The following is a 24,029-nucleotide window of genomic DNA, read 5'->3' as shown; positions in this document are numbered from 1 at the left end:
GTAGTGGATGCTGAAAATTCAGCTTTTCCATCACAGAAATAAATTACATTTTAAAATGTATTAATGTAGAAATCTGTTATTTTAAATTGTAATAATATTTTACAATATTTCTGTTTATACTGTATTTTTGGTTAAATAAATGCACCCTTGGTGAGTATAAGACACTTTTAAGCTGTTGGCAGAGACAGAACAGTCTCTGGTCGAGCTGTCAGGTCTGCACAGTCAGATAGAATTGATTTGAAAGCTTTAGCAAGCCAAGAGAGAGGCAGCTCAACTGCAGGTCAGCACAGCCTGTACCAGCCTCAGACAGGAATTACTGCAACTGCATCTTCTATTACAGGACTTACCACATTGAACATTCATTATGGTTGTTCAGAAGGATGCAAAGAGCAATCACGGTTTCAACACCATTGATACATGTTATTAATTTTTAACTTGACACATGTTGACATTAGGCGACATCATCTGTACTCACATTATTTATAGCAGTGGTTTTGCTTTCATTGAAGATACCCACCAAAGTAGCAAAGTTGCTTATCCTACAAAAGTAAACAAAAAGCTCCTTAAAATAAAACTAAATGATAAATATCACCATGAACTTAATACTATAGACAAAAGCGTTTTCTCCTCCCTTTTAAAAGTTGATAGGCAATTTAATTTTTTTGCATCTTCCTAATTATATTGAAGGAACTTTTTTTTTTGAAAATAGCTGTAAATTTACTTATACAAGATGTAGATGAGTGCCTTTCTTTATCGGAACAGATTTGGAGAGATTTAGCTTTACATTATTTGCTCATCAATTGATCCTCTGCAGTGAATGGGTCCAAACAGCTGATGGGAAAAAAAAAAAAAAAAAAAAACACAAGTAGTAATCCAGTCCATCAATAATGTCTTGTGAAGTGAAAAACTGCATTTTTTTATAACTATTTTGGACTGACTGAGATATGACTTTTTTGCTGGAGAAAACCATATGGTTATAGGATTTGTATTTTAGCTGGAAGCAACATTGAGGATAAACATCTTTATGGATTTTTCTTTTGTAAGCATGCAGCTTTTTATTACATTCGATGTTGATTGATTGCCTGGAGTTGTGGATTTCTTGTGGATTGTGATATTTATATCAGCTGTTTGTTTCTGAATCTGACGGCAGAGGCGATGTAATGCTAAATTGCTCAAATCTGTTCTGATAAACTCATCTACTGTCACAGAAGCAGCCGGACACAAAGGTAAGTGATAACACAGTGACTATTTCCAAAGTGAAGGTGCAGGAGATCATGATGGGGTGAGTACTATATCTTGAGGCTTGATGTCTGAGAGTCAGGCAACTGAACTGATACGGTCCTTTTGCTTCACAGGTTGACGGAGCGAGACAGATGAAGAGAGCCAGAGTCAGATGAGGTAATTCCCAACCGAGACGAGTCTGCAGACAGGGGAGACAACAGGATGAAGAACAGAAGGTAAATCTAAGAGGTAAGTAGTCAGAAGGTATACTCATCAGCTTGTGGTGCGTTGTAGAGGAGTCCACATTGAAGCAACGAGATCAGACAGCTACTGTGACTGAGGTGAGTGATTTTAAAGTGTCCTTGATGATGGTGGTGACGAGGTGCAGGTGTGAGTGATTAAGAATGCAGGTGAGGCTGATCGTGGGGGTTGAGTGGGATGAGAGCCTGGCCGTGCTGTTACATCTATATCATGGATGACCTAAGGTTGAGAGAAGTTTCAGCAAATTTTCATTTTTGGGTGAAATATTCCTTTAATTGCTTTAACTGCCTCTTTCTATATATCTGTAAACCCAATCATAACAGACTGTGATCCACCGTTTGAGAACAACTGGTTCTTCATAGAATATTGGCAGTTTTTTGGGCTATCCAGTGATTTCATTTCAGTTTTTTTTGGGGCTATCCAGTGATTTCATTTCAGTTTTTGTTATGTGTATTTCAGTGGGAGACAAGTCATCTGCAGGCATTGTTGAAGCAGCATGAAGTGCAGCAGGTCCATGTCCAGCTGGAAGAGGTTCAAGGTCTGCTGAAGGTCATGACGGCAGAGGCAGATGACTGGCTGATGAGCGCAGAACTGGAAAATGTCCTGCATATTATCCCAAATCACAGCTGCACTGTGGGCATGCAACAGTATTTGACTAAGCAGTTCGAGCAGCTCAGAGGGGACAATCAGCAACTGAAGGTGCATGGGGAAATTTAGGGAAGAATCTTTGAGTAAGACTATTCCTGTGACAACTAATTCACAATATAGGATACCAGCTATTAGGTAGTTTCTGTTTAAATGTTAAACCGATTATAGATTAAATAACCCCTTTCATGGACATTGTTGGTGCTCAATGGCTGGAACAGGAAGAGCTATGAAGATATATTACACAAATATTTCCTTTGATCCAAGCTGAGTGTTTTATATTGCACTTCTTCTCATAAGTGTTTCTTGCATGTCATCCGTACTGTATACTGGTTGGTTTAACAGGCTGCATTGAGACAAGCAGAGCTCAGACTCAGCATAATGGAAAGAGAGAAGGCCTGTCAGCACGCTGAGCTGTCAGAAAAGATCTGCAATGTTGATCAGCTTACTTCAGAAAAACAGCAGATGACCGCTGAGCTGGGCGTGCGGTGTATGCAGCTTACCCAGCTAAAAGGTACAAACACAGATTCATCTAAATCCCAAACCGCATCTCAAACCACAGACCTGATATGAACTGACTTTAAAGTGTGTGTTGAACAAGTAGTGTCCCTAAAAACTTGAACTACTTTTATTGGATTTTTATTGTATACATCATTTGGAAGAAACAAAAACTCAAAGCAAATGTCATCTGGCTCAGTGATATATACATAGTATATTAGAATATTATTTTCAAATAAAAAGAATAACGTATTCCTTATATCTTGAATACATGTGAGAGAGTAAATTTTTTTTTTTTACATGTCTTTGCAGTAATATTTAAGGTAAACTTTTTATTTTCTATCAAATCTCATCAATTATCAATTCCTAAACATTTTAGGTTAGTGGCTTTACTTTTACTAACCTTGCCTTAAAAAAAGCTCAAATCATCTGATATTTCAATTTAAAATAAATTATATTATTTTGAACCTATCTCATTTTCCACAAAAATATTAAGCAGTTTCAACATTCATAAAAAGAAATTGGCTTGAGCAACAAATCAACAGCATATTAGAATGATTTTTGATGGATCATGTGACACTGAAGACTGGAGTAATGGCTGCTGAAAATTTTGCTTTTCTATCACTGAATAAATTATGTTTTAAAATATATTGAAGTAGTAAAAGGTTATTTTAAAATGTAATAATATTTTGCAATATTACTGTTTTTTTAAACAGTCAAAAAATGATGCAGCCTTGGTGAGCAGAAGAGACTTCTTTCAAATACATAAAAAAATGATCTTACCAACCCCAAACCCTTTTGAAGAAGTAATTTTCTAAGAAGTAACAATAAAGTAATTATCCCAAAATGCTTAATAATGTTTTCTTTTCAATCATTTCATTCTTTTAATGAGTTTTTTTTTTCTTGTCAGTAGTATCACCCTGACATTTTTTCACTTTGTCCCCCAAAAACTCATCAGAGGGACAGAAAGCTTTGAAAGAGCTGCTCAGCGATAAGGCCTGTGAGCTGGAACGAGAGAACCTGAAACTCAAGACCCAGCTGAAGACTGGACCAGGCCAACAGTTCCTTGAGAACACTGGAGGGAGCTGATGGTCATGGTACTGTACAAACACACACAGAAATTCCTCGTTTTAAATGAAAAACGATCAGTTCTTTTAGCTGAGCACTCAGATTCGCACTCAATAACCTCACAGGACTGGCCCCTGAGATCAAAGCTTTGAGAAAATATTTCAGGAAAGTCCTAATTACGCTCAAATACAAATATAGGCATCTGTACCCATTCATAGCACTGCTGACATTTAAAATAAGGATGTTTTTATACCGTCTACAGTGTTACCTCAGGAAAAACCAGAACTAGGCCAAGTGTATATAAAATAAAGGGCGGAAGACCACACCTTACGTTACTGGATTCATTTACATTCTTTACAGAGAGCCAGTGTGTGGCCATCGTTTTGTTGTTCTGCGTTCTGGATAATGGCAGGAAGACGGCATACTGAGATTATAGATCTTGTCCATGCCCTCCCGCTGTTATTCCACCATGTACTTTTCCATCACCTAATCTGTATAAAGTATAGCATTTGAACATTTAGACAATGTTCTCAGCTGTTTGTCATCAGTGTATTGAGACATTGTTAAAGAACACTTGTTCTCGCTGTGTGCTGTGGTTGTGGGCCGTTACATAATGTAGCTATGATTTCTTAGGTCTGACCTCTGTAACCCTCCATTGTTTCATTTTGTCCTATTCAATTGTGAGAGGGACTGAATGGGAAAATGGTCTCATATGACGTAAGTTTCAGTTCATTGGTTCACTGGACAAAGTGTTTTTTTGAAAAGAAGACAATGTATTAACAGTATAATTCAAGTTATTGTCTTGAGAACGTGATGCAGCTAAAATAACAACCTGAGTTCATTCAGTTTGAATCTCAAGCATTTCACAGACAGGACCAGGGCCTATTTGGCCAGCTGCCCTACATTTATTTATTATATTGTTGTTGTTTTTGTTGCCTGCCGAATGTACCGGGGTGGTGATGGCGCAGTGGATACTGGTGTGAGAGACCCGGGTTCGAATCCACTGTGAGACACCAATGTGTCCCTGAGCAAGCCACTTAACCCCTAGTTGCTCCAGAGGCGTGCGACCTCTGACATATATAGCAATTGTAAGTCGCTTTGGATAAAAGCGTCAGCTAAATGGATAAATGTAAATGTAATGTAAATGTACTAAAGTGATTATTTCCGAATTCGCCATTCAATAATAAAACTCTAATAAACCATGAGTCGGTTAGTCTTGACTACCAACGCAATACGCCTCGCGCACGCTCCTCGCATCCGCGTGTCAGAGACTCGAGAATGGAGTGGAAGTGCCCAGGTGGAGCAGAGTGTCACGGTTCATGGGTCTGTGTGTTCATCTTGCTTCGTGTGTATGTACGTATCACTTAGTAGCTACAGCTGGCTGGTTAATCAGAGCGCACCAGCTGCAGCTCGTTGCGCTGCCTATATCAGGCTGGCGTGTTTAGTGTGTGTTGTCGGTTCGTTAATGTTGTCTCGTTTCTTGTCAGCCCTCCGGGTTCCTGCTTCACGATCCACCTGCACTGGACTATTCTGCACTCACCTGGGATTTACCCGCACAGAGTTGGATACTCTTCACGATTCTACAACGGATTGTCTGTTCCTGGTTGTTACTAAATAAACCATTTGCACTCGCTCTTGGATTCTCGACTCATCCTTGTGACAGAACGAACCGACCAATTATGGATCCAGCGAGTGCGGCGGAACTAAGAGACTTTCTGGCTAGCAACAACACCCGCATGGAGCGCCAGGAAGAGCAAATGATCGCCACGGGGCGTGCGGTCCAGGTCCTGGTTACCCAGGTTTCTGAGTTAACTACTCAGTTTCAGCGTTTGAAGGTGGAAACCGCTTCGGTTCAGCAACCGCTCCCGTCTAACCCTCCTGTTCTTGTGGATCAGCCTGTCCGTTCAGCCGAACCTCGTCTACCATCTCCAGCCTTTTATTCCGGGGAGCCCCAGTTATGTCGTCCTTTCCTGGCTAAATGCTCGCTCTATATTTCCCTCCAACCTTCATCATTTCCCACTGAGGAATCTAAGGTGGCTTTTGTTATCACGCTGCTCTCAGGACGGGCAGCTAGTTGGGGAACTACCGTGTGGGAGCAGAAGCTTCCGTGCTGTTGTTCTTTCCAGGCATTTTCTCAGGAGCTTAAGAAGGTGTTTGATCGCGCTGCCTCGGGCAGAGAAGCAGCGCGACTGCTCGCGGAGTTACGTCAAGGGGAACGCACCGTAACCGATTACTCCATTGAATTTCGCACGTTGGCTGCGGAGAGTGGCTGGAATTCGGAAGCTCAATGGGACATGTTCTTATTTGGGCTTTCTGATGCCGTGAAGGACGAGATATATGCATCGGATTTACCCACCGGCGTGGATAAAATCATTGATCTGGCCATTCGGGTGGATACCAGGTTGCGGAGGCGGGGCCAGCAGACATTCCGGGGACCTTCGGTCTTTCCACACGGGCACTTTTCATCACTCCCTGATGAGTCTGTATTTTCTCCTCTAGATCCAGAGCCCATGCAGATGGGCAGATCTCGTCTGTCACCGCAGGAGAGGCAGAGACGCAGGGAAAGGGGTCTGTGTTTATATTGTGGTGCTGCTGGTCACATCGCCCTACAATGTCCAGTAAAAGCCAGTGCCCGCCAGTAGGTAAGAGGTTACTGACGGGTGGAATTTCATTTAACAAATCCTCTTTTTCAGCCACTCATCTTCCGGTAAAGCTGAAGATGCAGTCTTGGACTCATGATTGTGAGGCTTTAGTGGACTCGGGAGCAGAGGGTAACTTTTTAGACATTGGTCTCGCCCACAGCCTCAAGATACCTGTGATGGCGCTCTCTCAACCTATCTCTGTGGTAGCGCTTAATGGCCAATCCTTACCTTCAGTCACACATGCTACTGCCCCTTTAAGACTCATTACCTCTGGACAACACTCAGAGAAAATTGACTTTCTCCTGACTGACACTCCCGCTGCTCCTGTGGTCCTGGGACACCCCTGGCTCAAGCTCCATAATCCCCACATAAACTGGGGCAAAGATGCTATTCTCGCTTGGAGTGATTATTGTCATTCTTCCTGTTTGTTGTCTGCATGTTCTCCTGTGTCTGGTTCTGTGTTTCAGGATGAACATACGGACCTGTCTAACGTGCCATGTGAGTACCTCGACCTGAAGGGAGTGTTTAGTAAGTCTCGGGCCGCTTCTCTACCTCCGCATCGTCCCTATGACTGTGCTATAGATTTATTACCAGGGACGTCTCCGCCTAAGGGCAAGTTATATTCGCTTTCCACTCCGGAAAGGGAGGCTATGGAGAAATATATTTCTGATTCTCTAGCAGCCAAGATCATCCGTCCCTCTTCTTCTCCAGCTGGTGCGGGTTTCTTTTTCGTGAAAAAGAAGGACGGTTCTCTCCGTCCCTGTATTGACTATCGGGGGTTGAACGACATCACGGTTAAGAATACTTATCCTTTGCCGTTGATGTCGTCGGCTTTCGAGCGTCTGCAGGGGGCGTCATTTTTTACGAAATTGGATCTCCGCAACGCTTATCATTTGGTTCGCATAAGAGAGGGGGATGAATGGAAAACTGCTTTTAATACCCCCAGGGGGTACTTCGAATATCGGGTTCTTCCTTTCGGCCTGTCTAACGCCCCCGCGGTTTTTCAAGCACTCGTCAACGATGTGCTGAGAGATATGGTAGATCAGTTCATTTATGTCTACCTGGATGACATACTGATATTTTCTCATTCTCTCCAGGAACATGTTCAGCACGTCAGGCGAGTGCTTCAGAGGCTGTTAGAGAATGGGCTTTTTGTCAAGGCGGAGAAATGCGTTTTTCATGCACAGTCTGTTCCCTTTTTGGGATACATCGTCTCGGCTGAGGGGGTGCGCATGGATTCCGACAAGGTTCAGGCTGTGGTAAATTGGCCAACCCCAGATTCCCGCAAGGCCCTGCAGAGGTTTCTGGGCTTTGCCAATTTCTATCGGCGTTTCATTCGCAATTTCAGCCAGCTAGCCGCCCCTTTGACTGCCTTAACCTCTACCAAGACTGCCTTCAGGTGGACCAGTGCAGCAGAAGCTGCATTCTCTAAACTCAGAAGCTGCTTCGTTTCAGCCCCCATCCTTGTTGCCCCTGATCCGTCCCGGCAGTTTGTGGTGGAGGTTGACGCGTCAGAGGTGGGGGTTGGTGCGGTTCTATCCCAGCGCTCCCTCGCAGACGGCAAGGTGCATCCTTGCGCGTATTTTTCTCATCGTTTGTCTTCCGCCGAGAGTAATTATGACATTGGTAACAGAGAGTTGCTGGCAGTCAAGCTGGCCTTGGAAGAATGGCGTCATTGGTTGGAAGGTTCGGGGGTTCCTTTTGTCGTTTGGACCGACCACAAGAATCTTGAATACATCAAGTCGGCCAAAAGGTTAAGTTCTAGGCAGGCCCGGTGGGCTCTTTTTTTCGGTCGATTTGATTTTTCTATTTCTTACCGTCCTGGATCTAAGAACATCAAGCCAGATGCGTTATCCCGTATTTTTGATCATTCAGAGCGCCCGTCTTTTTCTGAGCCCATTGTACCGCAGAGGGTTTTTATTTCTGCGGTCACCTGGGAAATCGAGTCGAAGGTCCGCACGGCCTCTCAAGGGGTAACGCCCCCGCCCGGATGCCCACCGGGTCGTTTGTTTGTGCCAGAGAGATTAAGGTCCGAAGTTATCCGATGGGGTCATTGTTCCAAGGTAGCCTGTCATCCTGGAGTTAATCGTACCATGTTTCTCGTTAAACAACGGTTCTGGTGGCCAGGTATGGCTCGTGACATTCGCCTTTTTGTTTTGGCTTGCTCAGTCTGTGCTGTTTCTAAGTCTTCCAATCGACCCCCTGCTGGACTCCTTCAGCCGTTGTTAGTTCCTTCGAGACCCTGGTCCCACATTTCGCTAGATTTTGTTTCGGGCCTCCCCCCCTCTCAAGGTAACACGGTGGTTTTGACCGTGGTGGACCGGTTCTCGAAGGCAACCCATTTCATTCCTCTGCCCAAATTACCCTCTGCCAGAGAAACAGCGGTTGCTGTCATTGACCACGTTTTTCGCATACATGGCCTCCCGATGGATGTGGTTTCTGACAGGGGGCCTCAGTTTGTTTCCAAATTTTGGAGAGAGTTTTGTAAATTGTTGGGGGCGACTGTTAGTCTTTCTTCTGGTTTTCATCCTCAGAGTAACGGTCAGACCTGGCCAACCAGGATTTAGAACGAATGTTGCGATGTTTGGCTTCTCAGAATCCCTCCTCTTGGAACCAGCAACTCTCATGGGTTGAGTATGCACATAACTCGTTACCAGTTTCTGCTACGGGCCTATCTCCGTTTGAGTGTAGTTTAGGGTACCAGCCACCTCTTTTTCCGAGTATGGAGTCCGAAGTCGCGGTTCCCTCTGCCCACGCCTTTGTCCAGAGGTGCCGCCACACCTGGAGCAGGGCCAGACAGACCCTCCTCCGGGTGGGGACGCGCACCAAGGTGCAGGCCGATCGCCACCGGTCGAAACCTCCCGTTTACGTCGTGGGTCAAAAAGTGTGGCTTTCTTCTAAAAATATTCCTCTCCGATCCGTCAGTAATAAGCTTGCTCCCAAATTTATTGGCCCCTTTACTGTCACTAAGATTATTAGTCCGGTGGCAGTCCGCCTCAAACTTCCTCCGGCGTACAGGAGAATTCATCCGGTGTTTCATGTATCCAAATTAAAACCCGTTTTTCATTCTACCATTAACCCGCCTGTCCCGGTTCCTCCCCCGCCGCGTCTCGTAGATGGGGAACCAGCTTATTCGGTAAAACGTATTCTGGACTCAAGGCGGAGGGGACGAGGTTTTCAGTACTTGGTGGACTGGGAAGGTTACGGTCCTGAGGAGAGAAGTTGGGTTCCTGCTAGAGACATACTGGATCACTCTCTCATTGACGAATTCAATCGCCAGGTAGGTTCTCCTGGGAGCGCCAGGGGGTGCTCCTAGGGGAATGGGGTACTGTCACGGTTCATGGGTCTGTGTGTTCATCTTGCTTCGTGTGTATGTACGTATCACTTAGTAGCTACAGCTGGCTGGTTAATCAGAGCGCACCAGCTGCAGCTCGTTGCGCTGCCTATATCAGGCTGGCGTGTTTAGTGTGTGTTGTCGGTTCGTTAATGTTGTCTCGTTTCTTGTCAGCCCTCCGGGTTCCTGCTTCACGATCCACCTGCACTGGACTATTCTGCACTCACCTGGGATTTACCCGCACAGAGTTGGATACTCTTCACGATTCTACAACGGATTGTCTGTTCCTGGTTGTTACTAAATAAACCATTTGCACTCGCTCTTGGATTCTCGACTCATCCTTGTGACACAGAGAGGCTAAACTGTCCTGTTCAGGTCAGTCACATCTGTAAACAGACTATTGTAGTTTAGTCTTTGTTTACTTAGTTAAACATTAAACTGCTAGCAAATGTTAGCAGTAACAGTCAATAAGGACGTAATTACTATTGTAAAGAGTAGGAATAGCAGACAAATATTCACATCGTTTTATAACAGGTTTAGATGGAAGGCAGACAACAACACAACCCTTACGAAAATTAGCCTGGTTTTACTAAAAATAAAACCAAAAACCTTGGTTGCTATAGTTAAATTACACTCTTAAAAATAAAGATGCTTCATTCACGATGCCAGAAGAACCCTTTTTGTCTACATGCTTCCATAAAGAACCTTTAGCATCTGAAGAACCTTTCTGTTTCACAGAAGGTTCTTTGTGGCTAAAGAAGGTTCTTCAGATTATAAAAAGGTAAGAACAAGAGAGTTTTTTAAAGCACCTTTGACTGAATGGTTCTTTGTGGAACCAAAAATGGTTCTTCTATGACGTCACTATGAAGAACATTTTAAGCAGCTTTATTTTTAAGAGTTTAACCACAAATTAACAATGGGCTTGCTACACTGTTTCACCATGGTATTTGTAGTAAAACTTTGGTTAAACAAATGGTAATCAATCCGCCAAAAAAACATGGTAAATATACTTTTACCATAGGCCTAATAACACCATGGTTAATTTTACTTAGGACAAAACATGACCCATAATAATGCAAAAACATGTTCAGTGTTAAGATTTTTCTGTAAAGATATATTCAAGATGTAGCTATTAATGTACTAATTTTGACATTTAGGCAAGATAAAACAATACTATGTATACTATGTGCAAACAAATTACAATGAGGTGGTTGTTTTGCAACAAGGTGGAGATGTGTTTATGAAAAAGTGACAGGTACAAGAAAAAAGTAACCACATGAGGGACAGAGAGATGTCAGGGAAAATGAAGAGACTAAAAAGGAAAATGGAAGTTCAAGAGATAACATTTAATTATTTTTGCGCGGCCCCAGATTAGGGATTTAAACTTTTTTCAAAATTTGTTGTGGATGTATGAGATGGCCTGGATGAGTGTGAGATTTCCCAGCCTGAAATTTTGTCCCAGTCCGCCCCTGGACAGGACAGTGAATAATTATTTTTCAGAGAGTTTTATTCGTGGTACTTACCACGGTTGAACTGACTGGAGAACTTGAACTGACTTAAGATTGCTCTGGGAATGCAGAAACAGATCACTGCTAAAAGAGAGCAGACTGATTTCCTGCAAAGCCGAATTCAGCTGCTGGAGGAGAACATAGAGAAGCTCAAGATGGTGGGGTGCATCAACACCTTTCTGTTTCTTAGAATACCACATTGTTACAAATGAGTGTGTCTATGTGTCTGTTAGTGGTGGATGAAATACACAAGTCAAGTATTTGAGATACCCTAAAATATTACCGGTACACTTTTATATTTTGTTTTACACGAGTGAAAATCCAGAGGTACTGCATATTTATTATTTATTCTAACCAGCTATTCTTTGTTACCATAACTTTTTATACATCATTAAAATATTAAACTTTAAAAAATTCTGAAAATTACTGATGATTCAAGTGTGCAAAAAAATTTTATTATATAAATGAAATGGTTTTAGTATTATAAAAATTACTGTACAATTTGCAAATGGATCGTTCAGTGTAACTGGTGAATTCAACCAGCTCATTGAAAAGAAACAAATCTGAGGAGGTGGTGAGGAATGATATGTTTTTATGAAATGTGGAGTGAAAATACAATGTTATGCTTTTGGAATGTAGTGAAGTAAGTATAAAAGTTTCCTAAAATAAAAATTCTCTGATCAAGTACAGATACTTGCAAAAAGTACAGTGATGAAAAATACTGTCCACCACTGTTTTCAATGTTAAAAATGTGGTGTCCAGACCCAGACTGTTCAAGATGCTATTCAAATTTGGAGATTAGATTACAGACAGTTTGGAAACACATCTGATATGATAATGTTCAGATAAAAAAAAAACATCATTTATCATTTTATTGACCGTCAAGCACTTTTATATTTTTACAAAGCACTGTCAGGGATTCCCTTCTGCCATCACCAAAATGCATGCAATATTTATTGGTGAGGATTATCAGAAAGACAGTGGGAAACATGGCCTGAATGTAGGTGTAACTTGATCTGGTATACTTGTTAGAAATGATTTTTGATTTTGAAATCATCTGAGAGAGACCGTTTCCAGGCCAATCACTGTTTTAATTACTATACTTGTACAGTGGTCATAAGTTTATATGCACATAGCAGAATCTGCAAAAAGTTACAGATTAAAAAAAAATGTTCTTAGATGTAATACTGACCTGAGTAAGCTAGTTCACACAACAGATATATATAGTCCCTAAGACAAAATAATAACTGAATCAGACACAATTTTGTTTTGTGATAGTTGTATATGAGTTATTTGTTTTTAAACGGCCTGCTGTTTTTCAGAAAAATACTTCAGGTCCTGCATATTCTTTGGTTTTCCAGCATATTCTGCATCTTTGAACTGTTCAACAGTGACTGTGGTTTTGAGATCCATCTTTTCAAACTGAGGACAACTGATTAACTTCTACACAACCATTGCAAAAGTTGCAAACATTTACTGAAGTTCAAGAAGGAAACATGATGCATTTAGAGCCGGTGGATGTCAACTTTTAAACAGGATAAGCATTGTATGTTGTTCTCACTCACATTTTTTTTTTAATTATTAACATTTTGTAGATAAATTTATTATGTGCTATGTGTTGATTTGCAGGATTAAATGGATAACATATTACAGTGTTCTTGTATTAAGGAGTTTCACAATTCATTGAGAGTTAGTTATTCTAAATGAAAAGAACAGTAGAACATTTAGAATAACATTTATAACAGATGTGTTTTCCAGACATAAGCTTTAACAGTGCAAGAACAAATATCAACCTCCCTAAACATGCCCAGAGTTCTTTGGCATAGTCCAATGAGCTACTTTCTTCTGTTTATGTTTGTTTTTGCATATATTTTGCAAATAAGTGTGTTTGTGTCTTATAGGAGAAGAACCGTCAGGCATTACTGGTTATGAGCTGCTGTCAGAGAGGGAGAGCAGGAGAAGACTGGAGTCTGAAGTGGAGGCTCTGTGCTCACAAGAGCGAGAGCTCAAAGGCAAAGCTGAGAGACTGGAAGCAGCTCTATACAAGGTGTCTGATGGTCTTCGTGTTAAACAGATGTTTATTTCAATACAGCAGTACTGAACAGATGATGGAACAGATGTTCTATATCACCGACATTGTAAACCATAACATTAAAATATATTATGTACAGATGTCTGACAGTTTTTCTGAATGCCAAGAATTTATTCAGAAGCAGGAGCAGGAGCTTACGAGACTGAAACTGCAGTATGCATTAGATATTAAGGTAAAAATTTACATATTTACTGTAGTAGTAATTCTTTTATATCATCTTCTGGTCAGACTTTATTATTCTCTTATGCTATCTCCCCATGTGTTTTTTTGGTTAGGAATTGCAAAGCCAGAACTTGTGTAACATCCCCAGATCTCCAGTCAGCAGCCATACTCATCTTCACCTTGCTCAGCATAACATTAATGGCCTAAAAAAAGCCCTTCCAACCACCCACACACTTAAATATCTGAACTGACAGGATGTGCTGGAACGGATTTCCCTCTGGAATCTTTCCAGATGAGAGTCTCTGACCCCATTGTGGAGCTGGAGAGTTTAAGAGAGCTGCGTGGTAGGATTGCTGAAGAGCAAAGACCACGCACTACCTTGAGCTTCAGGAGGAGACCTAAGGAAGACCACAAACCTAGACAGTGAGTGTCTCATTCACAAAAGCCATTAGAGAGGAAATCACCTTAGGGAAGGCTACATCATCAAGGAATGGATGAGTCTAAGCAGAGTTTTGTAAGGCACTAAAGTGTTATTTAACATTTTCTTTTTGCAGACCTACAGGAACTAGAGGTGCCGAAAGTACCACAAGGTCAATTGGGAGAATAACCAGTTACAGGTAAGAGGAAAAAGTGCATTTGCATTAGTTTCATGACATCTAACCACACATGCACAGATGCTTGATGTTCAAGAAGCTGCTTTGCCTCAGTGAAACCATTTTGTAACATTTAAGTGCTTCTCGGCAGTGCTTGTTGAGTCGAGAGTTAGTGCTCTGAGACACATTTAATGCATGTGCTGCTTGTGTTGCATGTGTGCTTTGATGCAGTGAGCCAGGAACTTTCAGAACGGCTGAACCTAATAAGCACGATAACAACAGCCCTTTATCAGATGATAGTGAGTCTGTGCTGCTACACTGATCAATCACTGATCAATGATGAAAAAATGATTAACTGATCCCTTTTCATTTGGATAAATGCCTAAATATAAAAAATGTCTCTTGTTTAGCAGATAAACCTTGTATAGCAGTAAACCTTGTGACAGGACGCAGGTCTCCTGTGCATCTTCTCCTCACTTCCGATCTGCCCGCTGACAGAAACTGTTGGCTGAAGATGGAGCGCCCTGTCAACGCTAATCAGATATGTGAGCTTCACTTCACATCAAACACAATTAGAGCCGTTTATGAAATTCAAACAGATAAATGGTGCCTCCTGGATGATTTATTTAACAATGCCAATAAGCCAGTGATTTCATTTGTTTATTGTATGTTGTAAATCACAGTCAGTGATTAATTGGTTATAAAGCTGGAGTTTTATTGGTCTTTTATCAGCTGCCAACAATCAAGATGAGCTCACAGGACAGGCATCTCAGAAAATCAAGATGGACAGGCCGTAGAAGCTACTGAAGGTAGAATCTATCTTCAGCTGAAGGATAATGGTCTGTTTTTGTTTATTTTAGTCTCAGTAGGCGTCACTGAAGCTGGTCTTACTGATTGATGAAATTTGACATTTGAATTCTGAGGAGTTGAAAATGGAGTTGTCAAAACAGACATATAGTGATGCTCTCACTGTTTGCTTTCTTTATTGCAAATAAAGTGGATTAGATGTAATATTTGTCAGCTAAACAGACATTTGAATTTGAAATGTAGAAACTAAAAATTTTTATGCATTGCTTTATACAGCCCCAGTATACCAAAAATAGTTCATAAAATGCCAACAATATTAAAATACCAATAAAGTGAGGCCATACTTAATGACACAGTGACATCTCTAACCAGCATGCACCGCTTTGAAGTATAACTCACCTGCTAAACATTGAACCTTTGCTATTCCCAGTCTTTTGTTGACATCTTTTTTTAAAGGCCCACTGAAATGCCTTGAAACATGCAGCATTATTCAGTTTGTTTTGTTGACTTAATTTACACTGAAACAGGAAGACAGGGCGGGACATATCAAACACAAAAAAAAACATTAATTTCAGCCCATGTTAGAATAATATCCAGTCAATTTGTACTGTTTTACAAGCATATTTTCCTGCTGATGCTGTTCACAGTTAGCGGCTGTAGCTAAGGAAGGTGGGGCGTAGTAACAGCAGGGTCTGTAGATGTTATAGTGGTACAGTATATATACAAAATATTTAGTTTTTAATGAAGTATGAATTTTTTTAAATGAAATTTCTCTTCCTGAAAGCACTAGAAGACCATGTAGAACTCAGTCAAGTGCAGCTCATTAGCATGGCAGAATTCATGAGAGCCGACTTCAGGCTGTCTACCTAAAAATCCTTAGAAAGCCCTTGTAATTCCCACCAGGATGCTGAGAACACAGTGTTTGTTTTTCACTGAACATTTTCTGAATGAATGAAGAAAACTAGAGGAAGAGAGAACCATGCCAAATATGTCCTAGTTACATTCTTATTTATTTATCGTAAAATAACAATACAGAAATCTGGCTTGGGGGTGAAATGTTACTTTAATCTCAAAAAACTGTAGTCTGGGGAACTGCACTCAGCAGCTGATCCATGAATGTGTGAAGTGATGTTCAATAAAACAACATAAGGGAATATTATTTAAAGAGATTAATGGGCAGCTCTCCCTTTAGATGAGATGAAGTGGAGCCTGCGGTGTTTGAGCCTCTGATCCTGTTCTTCTGTTCATCCTCAGAGAAGATCGTGCTGAGAAACTACACATGGGACACAAATAAAATGATTATGTCTTATTATATAATTAACAATAATATGTTTAATTACAAGAAACATTATTGAAATGTAATCTCATAAAATATCCAGCTATGAATTAATTTGAATGTGAACAGCATTACCCTCGGCATTCTCACTCCCTTGTTGATAATGAACTCTCTGAATGCCTGAATGCCATGAATCTGCTTCAGCTCTTCATCCTAGATGACAGTAAAATATGAATAGAACTCGCTGGTTTATCTCATCATCAGCTGTCACATTATTTGCTCCTTTTATAACTAAAAGACGCTATAAAGTCACCTTCTCACTCAGCTGTTCCTCAAAGTCCAGGCTTCCTGTGATATCTGCTGGGGCTCTTAGAGGATCATTGGCAGCCTGGGGTCTCTTGGGTTTATAGACCTGCCATACAAACATAGACACGACTTATTGATCCACAATTTTGGGTAAACAACACAAAATTTAAACATTAAGGGCCAAAACATTTTCCACAACCTGATTTAACTCTTTAGCGTCTTTATGATGTCCCTCTACAGAGCTGGAGAGTTTTGCTGGAGTTTGATTAGGATGAGTCTTCTTAATAGGTAAGGCCAAGGAGGGTTTCTTTTCATAGTCACTCTTAAACAGATCCAAAATGGTTGACTCTGTCAGATCACTGGTCTCTCCACCCTGAGATAACGGGTTAAATAACCTTTTAGGCTTCATATTTGATCTGTATACTTTAATGTGTACATAAAGAAATATTACCAGTGAAGTAATCCATTCACAAAAGAGCTTGATAATCATCTGCTTTTCATCTTCTTGCACTACAGAGTGTAGGTGTTTAACACTCGCCGTCTCCTCTTCGACACCCAAAGTTTCTTTGAGTTTCTGCCATTCATAAGGATTTCTTGGTCTGACCTCCTTTTGTGGTCTTTGGGAAACGTAAGTAGGGTATCAGTAATGGTATTACAATATATACTGTATAATGTGTACTTGTGTAATATCTGGTTACCTACCAAATTAAATTTGACATTACATAGGAATACTGTTTTTAACCTAAAATTGAGGCCTGTCTCATCATTTTGGAATGGGATCAGAACCAAAATCAGAAACATGTGCTCAAAAGAAGGAAGGAAAATCACTTGATGGTGATGGGCAGTTTTATAGTCTCCGGAGCTGAGATTTCACATTGTGCACTGCTTTCCTCTAGTTGCTCCATTGGAGAGGTCATGGACAATTCTGCCTTCATGCACATATCAGGATCCAGAACTGACAACACCTGATCAAATAGCTATTGAAGAAGTTGAATACGTTTGGATGCATTTACTATACTGTACATTGCAATTAATATTACATGTACTATTCTTTGCTTTGTCTCCTCTCATATTTAAAGCTGCTGCTGTTAGAGGCTTCTACACCATTAGCAGTACCAAATGGAATCGCAAAACGAGGACTGTTTCTAAACCAGTTTCACAAACACTCCCCCAGCTTCCAGTGGTTGCTCAAAAAAAATACATAAAGGGGCAGGAGAAAGCCATTGTTTAATTTCCATGACTTTCCAAGAGAGAAAAATATATGTAGAAATTAATTACACCGGTCAGAAGAGAAAAAGTTGTCAAATTTACTGTCACTAAACAACTGTATTAGAAAACCCATTGCAACACTCAACGTTTTTGTGATTTAATATGAGGGTAAAATAACACCAATAATAAATGTTCATAATTTGTTTTAAATATTCAAAAAGATTATAGATTCTGATTGGCTAAATATGTGCAGCCCATATTCTGATTCATTTATCTGTTTTGGCTGTCAGAAATGTGTTTCTCAAAATGTGGCCTGCTTCAGTGATATTTGTCAGCTAATAGGATTTTATAAGTGGTATTTAAAAAAATGACTAACAGCAACTTTAACATGAGTTGAAGTGTATTTATGTGCAGAAAATTATTAAATCATAATGACTACAATTAAACATGGCTACCTCTGGTATCATACTGCTCTCCAGATGAGGATAGAGGGCCAGGGGGTGTTGTTTGAGTTTGTACTCAACAGCGTCAATGAACTCACGCTGAGCTTGACTCTGGGGATTCTGCTTTGAGTAACACACTTGATTTTTACTCAGCCTCTTCTGTGGGAACTTCACTGAACAAGCGTGATTTGGCATCCCAAAGACTGCAGGGGAGGGTCCACTCTTACACTGGGTGAAGAGCTCTTTATGGACTGTTGGGTAACCATCTCTAAAATCATCCAGGCCTGGGGACAAAAAGCGCCATTTGCGACTATCTAATGACCCAGATAGCTGTTGCTTTTGCCTTAGATCCCTGAGATATTTTGTTTTTAGCCGTTCCTTAAACCTGAAGACAAAGACAAGAGTTGTTGTCATTCCTTTTATGCAGTAACAGATGAACTCTTTCACTTGAGGAAATTGTTCACGCTAAAAAAGAAAACTGGCTGAAAATTTTAATTTGGATTTGGAGAAGTTTAGCATTGCTTCACTTGCTCACTAATGGATCCTCTGCAGTGAATGGGTGCCGTCAGAATGAGAATCCAGACAGCTGATAAAAACGTCACAAGTGCATGTTTGTAATTGTAATAAACAAATAAATCAAAACTTTTTAACTTCCAAAAAAAACGAGTCCATAATAATTCTTCCTCCAGTGAAAAAGTCCATCTGCTGTTGTCCTCACATCAATCCACCAACATATTTGTTAAGAACTATTTTGAACTGTTTTTGCTTGTAAATGGTGCTTAATATTTGCATATGTCTCTCCTGATTCAGACCAGAAATTGTTTTCACTGGAGAAAGCAATATTGTGATTAGGGAATTAATTAGTTTATTACAAGCACACAGCTTTTCACTTCACAAGATGTTAACTGCTAGACAGGAGACGTGTGGATTACTTGTGGATGATGGTGATGTTTATATCAGCCTCTCATTCTGATGGCACCCATTCACTGCAGTGGATCCATTCTGGAGCAAGTGATGTAATCCTAAATGGCCTGAGGATCTTGCACTAGCAAGAAAATGAACAAACCGGACTGAACCTAACAGGATGGGCAAACATTGCCCAGGAGAAACTTGAGAGTCAGTTTAGTATATTTATAAAGTGTATATTTCCAAGAAAACCTGTTTTTATTGTATAATTATTTATAACGTTTTGTTTTTTTATGTTAAAAGTTGGTACAATTTAATTAAAAAAGTTATTTTTAGTAACCCATTAGTTATAACTGATTTTGGAAATGATTAAAAAAAAAAGTCAACTTACCAAGGGAACTTAATGTTTTCCACCTGTCCATTTTTTAAAGACATTTCGCTCGTATAATACTTGTGTATTATATTTAAAACGATTCGTTTTCTGTGTGTTGATTAACACAACGCTATTAAACTATCCCCATGTCTGAAAGTCACGGTAAAATCTGGTGAGTTGGTTCTGTTGCCATGGCAGCACAACGCTCTGGTACTTGTAGTTCTTTTAGTGCCTCCACTGAAGATGAAGGGAGCGTTTAAACCACGAGAGGGAGCTTTGTGATAATAGTACAGCTGATAGAAACACTATTTTGACCGAACGCTTGTTATAGAATTAAACCTTTGAATTGCTGAATATGAATCTAAAAACACTACTGTGGTTCTCACTGAAATTGTTATTTTTTTACTTTTACTTCACATGTATTTTTGAATGCTCATCCTATGAGTGCACTGAAAACTTGACAGAAATGTGTCGATTTGTTTATTATCATTAATATTAGCAGTCTTGTGCAGTATCCCTAAAACAATGCCCCTTTTTGTATTAAGTGCAAAGAACAGGAAGAGACAGCAGTGGAACTTGTGGGTAAAGAGATGTTTTTGCCTTTGAAATTTTTGAATAGTTTTGCATTGATTAGCTTGCTCGACTTACTTCTTGCATGAATGATTTACTCTTAGCAGGATGTGGAAACAACAACAGTGAGATTTTGCTCAGGAACCTTCTGTTGGCACCATTGAGTTCTGTTGTTCAAATCTCACAAATAACATCAAAACAATTAATGATCCATCAGCTTAGTGGAGCTGGACAAAATAAGCTAATAATTCTAATTAGGCACATGGTTACAGTCTGAGTTCACACTTAATAAGAGGGGATGATTAATGACCGGTGGGTGGCACAGAGGATGCTCCGTGTTGTTTATGGAACAGCTGTGGAAAAATACTGTCAGGCTTTTCCAAACATTACAGTAATGTCCTCAGCATGAGGAGATCTAAACATTCCCTGGAGAACACCCTTTTAGAGTAATTAAAACTTTCTCATCTAATCAGCTTCAGAAGTTTTTCTACATTAGATCCTTGGGAAAAGTACAGCACGGCAGTTAGAAATCATCATTAAATTCTGGCAATGAGTCAGCTTATATTTTGAAATATGGAAATGAGTGCATTAGGTGTTCAGGGAGTGGAGAATCATCTCTAAGAAGGAATAACATGAATCAGAGCTGGCAGGAGCCCAGAGCCCTTAAGCAGAATTTTGATATGTCTTTATTCTTAATGTGCTCTACCTGCCTGGATCACGGGATCTTCTCACGTGTAGCTGTTTTGAGGTTAAACTTCACTTAGAGCTACTCATATCCTCCTAAATGTAGACTTATTCTTCTGTGGAAAATAAGATATTTTGTGCTTTAGTGCTTTTGATGTTGTTGTTGGGCCTTCTTTTGTGTTCATCAGAAGAAAGAAAGTCATACAGGTTTGGATAGTCAGTGAGTAAATTATGACTAAATGTTCATTTTTGCTGAACTATCCATTTAAATTCTAAATTTACTCACCCTCAGCCCATTCAAAATGCTAATGAGATTTTTTTTCTTTTGTTGGATTTGGAGAAATTTAGCATTACATCACTTGCTCACTAATGGATCCTCTGCATTGAATGGGTGCCGTCAGAATGAGAGTTCCAAACTGATAAAAACATCACAATAATCCACATGTAATCCATACATCTCCAACATCTTGAGTAGTGAAAAGCTGCATTTTTGCAAGAAACAAATCTATCATTAACACATTTTAATGTTAAACTGTCGCTTTAGACAAAATACCAAAGGTCTATAATCCATAATATCACTTCCTCCAATGAAAAAGTCCATCGGCTGTTGTCCTTTCACATCAAAATCTACTGATATATTTGTTTAGAACTGTTTTGGACTTTTATGCTTGTAAACGGTGCAGGATCTGTGCATATTTCTCTCCTGATTCAGACCAGACAACTTTTTCACTGGAGAAAGCACTATTATGGATAAAAGACTTGTGAAGTGAAAAGCAGTGTTTATAATAAACAAGAAGTTAATGGATGGACTGGAGTGGTGTGGATTATTGTGATGTTTTCATCAGCTGTTTGGACTCTTATTCTGACGGCACCCATTCACTGCAGAGGATCCATTGGTGAGCAAGTGATGTAATGCTAAATTTCTCGAAATCTGTTCTCATAAAGAAACAATCCTGGATGGGTAAATTCTGAGCAAATTTTCAGTTTTTTAGAGTGAACTATTCCTTTAAGATACAATATGCATAATCCGTGTGAAACACAAGCTTCCAGTAACCGATAAGGAAGTTGACAACAATTTTAAGGTTCATCAAACTCCCTTTTCCTTCCCAAACAGAATGAGTGAGTAAGGCCGACTAATTTCATGTGAGCTTTTCTTGACATCTGCAGTAATGTGACGCTTGTGCGTGACACCTACATAAGCTCTTTTAAACATTTGACAGTAAACACAAAGAAAATTTAAATGCTGTGTATTTGTTCATGCGCACACTTACAGTAGAACAAACTTCACAGACTGTTCAGAATTAACGTGGTGGCGTGACTGATTCCAGGAATCCGTGTGTTGAGGGTGTAGCCCGGTGCACCCTATACAACCAGCAAGGAGTTGAACATTAGATCAAATCCCTTTCACTCCATAGTTTATTCTCTTCCAGCATACTTTTATTGCACACGGAGGGAATAAATGGACCAAAAGTGACAATAAAGACATTTATGTTACAAAAACTTCTATTTAAAATAAATGCTGTTCTTTTGAACTTTTTTGATCAAAGAATTTCTGAAGGATCATGTGACACTGAAGGCTAAAGTATCGGCTGCTGAAAATTCAGCTTTGCCATCATATGAATAAATTCAATTTTAAAATATATTACAATAGAAAACAGTTATTTTAAATCATAATAATATTTCACAATATTTACTGTATTTATGGACAAATAAATGCAGTCTTATGAGAATAAGAGACTTCATTTAAAAGCATAACCACAAACTTCTGAATAATGTTTGTTAAATTGCCCCTATTTTGTATTGCAAAAATCAAATATGTAAAATGTCTTTAAATATAAAATGCTGGAGCAGCAAGAGCTGGAATTTGAATTTTCCCGAGTGGGAAGTTTCCTCCATTATCACAGACTCAGGAGAAATGAACTGAACAGAAAACACAGAAGATAGAGCTGTTTTCCCATGGGTTCACTTCTGCTGCTGAGACAGGTAGAAGTGGGCCACCCTACAGGGCCAATGGAATTTCCTCAGAGCCAAACCCTATGAAAAGTATTTATCAGAGCATGTGATGGCCAGAAACTGAGAAGCTCCAGTTTCCCACAAAGGACAAATGCCTTATGTAAGTTTTGAGACAAAGCACACAAAGGAGGAATGGTCCCTTTGATGCTCTGAGTGTTAAATGGACAGCCAATGTAGAATAGATACCAAATGGCAATAGAACATGTAGAGGGTTTCACTTTTTTACTGTTATTAAAAAAAAAAGATTCTTATGTTCACCAAGGCTGCATTTATTTGATCAAATATATTTTAACATGTTTTTCTTTCTGTTATGGCAAAGCTGAATTTCCAGCAACCATTACTCTAGTCTTCAGTGTCACATGATTCTTCAGAAATCATTCTAATTTGCTGAAGAAACACTTCTTATTATTATTATTTGCAATTTGGCTGACATTAAAAACACTGATCTAATGATACTATAAAGAACTTTCAAAGTAACAGGATAACACAAATCATTCAGGAATGTTAGGCTGGTAGTCAATACAAAGAAGGGAAACATTGAAGTTGGGAACATACCAATCACCTTTTTGTTTATAGTAAAAATCAAAAGGTCCTACTTGTACATTTTCCAGAGATTCAAGGTAGCGGAATTACTGTAATGACTTTCAGCTTCCCAAAACATGCACCTCTCCTCTGGGAGCATTCAAATACTTTATACAGGACTTTTGTGTTATTTATACTTACTTTAAATCAGTAAATCATCAATGATTTTTCAAACATTTTAATAAAACAAAGATTGTTTTACAAGAATTTACTACTTCATTTTTTTATACTTTAATTGTTCACATTTAACTCAATGTGCTATATTTCTTTGTAATTGTGAAATTTACTAACAATTTCTGACCAATTAGTTGTTGTTTTTTTTTTAGTGTATAAGCACTTTTTTTCTCAGACAAACCTGATAGTTTAAGTCATGTGGATCTGTGGTCAGTCCACATCCACTCCCTCCACCAAATCCCATCATTCCTTATGTTTAAACAGTAGTTTGTTGTAGTTGTGTAACTTCTCTATCAGCCGTGAGAGATTCACTACACCGTAAACAAAGAACAATACAAACACGAAAAAAATCTCCTTATTATAGGCCAATAGTTTAAAGCCCAAGTTGTCATTTTATTGATATGTTATACATGAAGGGAATAATTTACCACAACACTTCCCTCAGAAATAAATTCTACTTTCCCACCTATTTCTCATTTTTATGACGAGCTAAAAAGACGGGCAAATACACAGTGTTCATAAAGGGTCCGTTTGTGGCCTCAGTGAGCTGCAGAATAGAGCCTCACAAATATAAATTCAACATTCTTTTCCTCCCATTGCACTTAATGGTCTGAGGCAACATCAATCACATCTCCTGAAAAGGTCTGGCTCTTCTCACTCCT

At 39.6% G+C, this 24,029-nt stretch overlaps 3 protein-coding genes and 1 long non-coding RNA gene across 6 annotated transcripts; 3 read left to right on the top strand and 1 right to left on the bottom strand.

The window, feature by feature from the left end:
• Positions 1–1,625: 1,625 nt before the first annotated feature.
• Positions 1,626–12,669, top strand: LOC306870484 (uncharacterized protein; the record flags this gene model as incomplete). The annotated part of the gene is made up of 5 exons (XM_079417800.1): positions 1,626–1,631; positions 1,942–2,181; positions 2,473–2,641; positions 3,584–3,722; positions 12,539–12,669. 4 exons carry the CDS (start codon positions 1,626–1,628, stop codon positions 3,712–3,714), a joined length of 546 nt encoding a protein of 181 aa, XP_079273926.1. The 3' UTR covers positions 3,715–3,722; positions 12,539–12,669.
• LOC306870483 (coiled-coil domain-containing protein 158-like) lies at positions 11,243–13,682 on the top strand (the record flags this gene model as incomplete). Its single annotated transcript, XM_079417799.1, has 5 exons — positions 11,243–11,335; positions 11,411–11,429; positions 13,079–13,224; positions 13,349–13,441; positions 13,545–13,682. The coding sequence occupies 5 exons, from the start codon at positions 11,243–11,245 to the stop codon at positions 13,680–13,682; spliced, it is 489 nt and encodes a 162-aa protein (XP_079273925.1).
• Positions 13,683–13,728: 46 nt separating this feature from the next.
• LOC306869899 lies at positions 13,729–18,065 on the top strand. The gene is made up of 7 exons (XR_013784217.1): positions 13,729–13,854; positions 13,986–14,048; positions 14,435–14,569; positions 14,757–14,833; positions 16,024–16,701; positions 16,930–17,041; positions 17,493–18,065. It is a non-coding gene; the product is annotated as an uncharacterized lncRNA (long non-coding RNA).
• fam47e (family with sequence similarity 47 member E) lies at positions 15,824–19,545 on the bottom strand. Of its 3 annotated transcripts, XM_079416827.1 has the most exons (9): positions 19,363–19,537; positions 18,998–19,110; positions 18,078–18,450; positions 17,242–17,390; positions 16,865–17,030; positions 16,613–16,786; positions 16,421–16,519; positions 16,243–16,320; positions 15,827–16,104 (listed from the first exon to the last, which is right to left on the bottom strand). In XM_079416827.1, exons 3-9 carry the CDS (start codon positions 18,258–18,260, stop codon positions 15,988–15,990), a joined length of 966 nt encoding a protein of 321 aa, XP_079272953.1. In that variant the 5' UTR covers positions 18,261–18,450; positions 18,998–19,110; positions 19,363–19,537; the 3' UTR covers positions 15,827–15,987. The 3 variants fall into 3 exon arrangements, with proteins under 3 accessions (XP_079272951.1, XP_079272953.1, XP_079272952.1); XM_079416825.1 differs by lacking the exon at positions 18,998–19,110 and having other exon boundaries at positions 15,824–16,104; positions 19,363–19,518; XM_079416826.1 differs by lacking the exon at positions 18,998–19,110 and having other exon boundaries at positions 15,878–16,104; positions 17,242–17,378; positions 19,363–19,545.
• Positions 19,546–24,029: the final 4,484 nt, after the last annotated feature.

This window comes from Barbus barbus (genome assembly GCF_936440315.1).
Source record: "Barbus barbus genome assembly, chromosome: 5".
Classification (NCBI taxonomy): Eukaryota; Metazoa; Chordata; class Actinopteri; order Cypriniformes; family Cyprinidae; genus Barbus; species Barbus barbus.
Note: the sequence above shows the minus strand (reverse complement) of the source record. Positions and strands in the feature narration are given on the sequence as shown.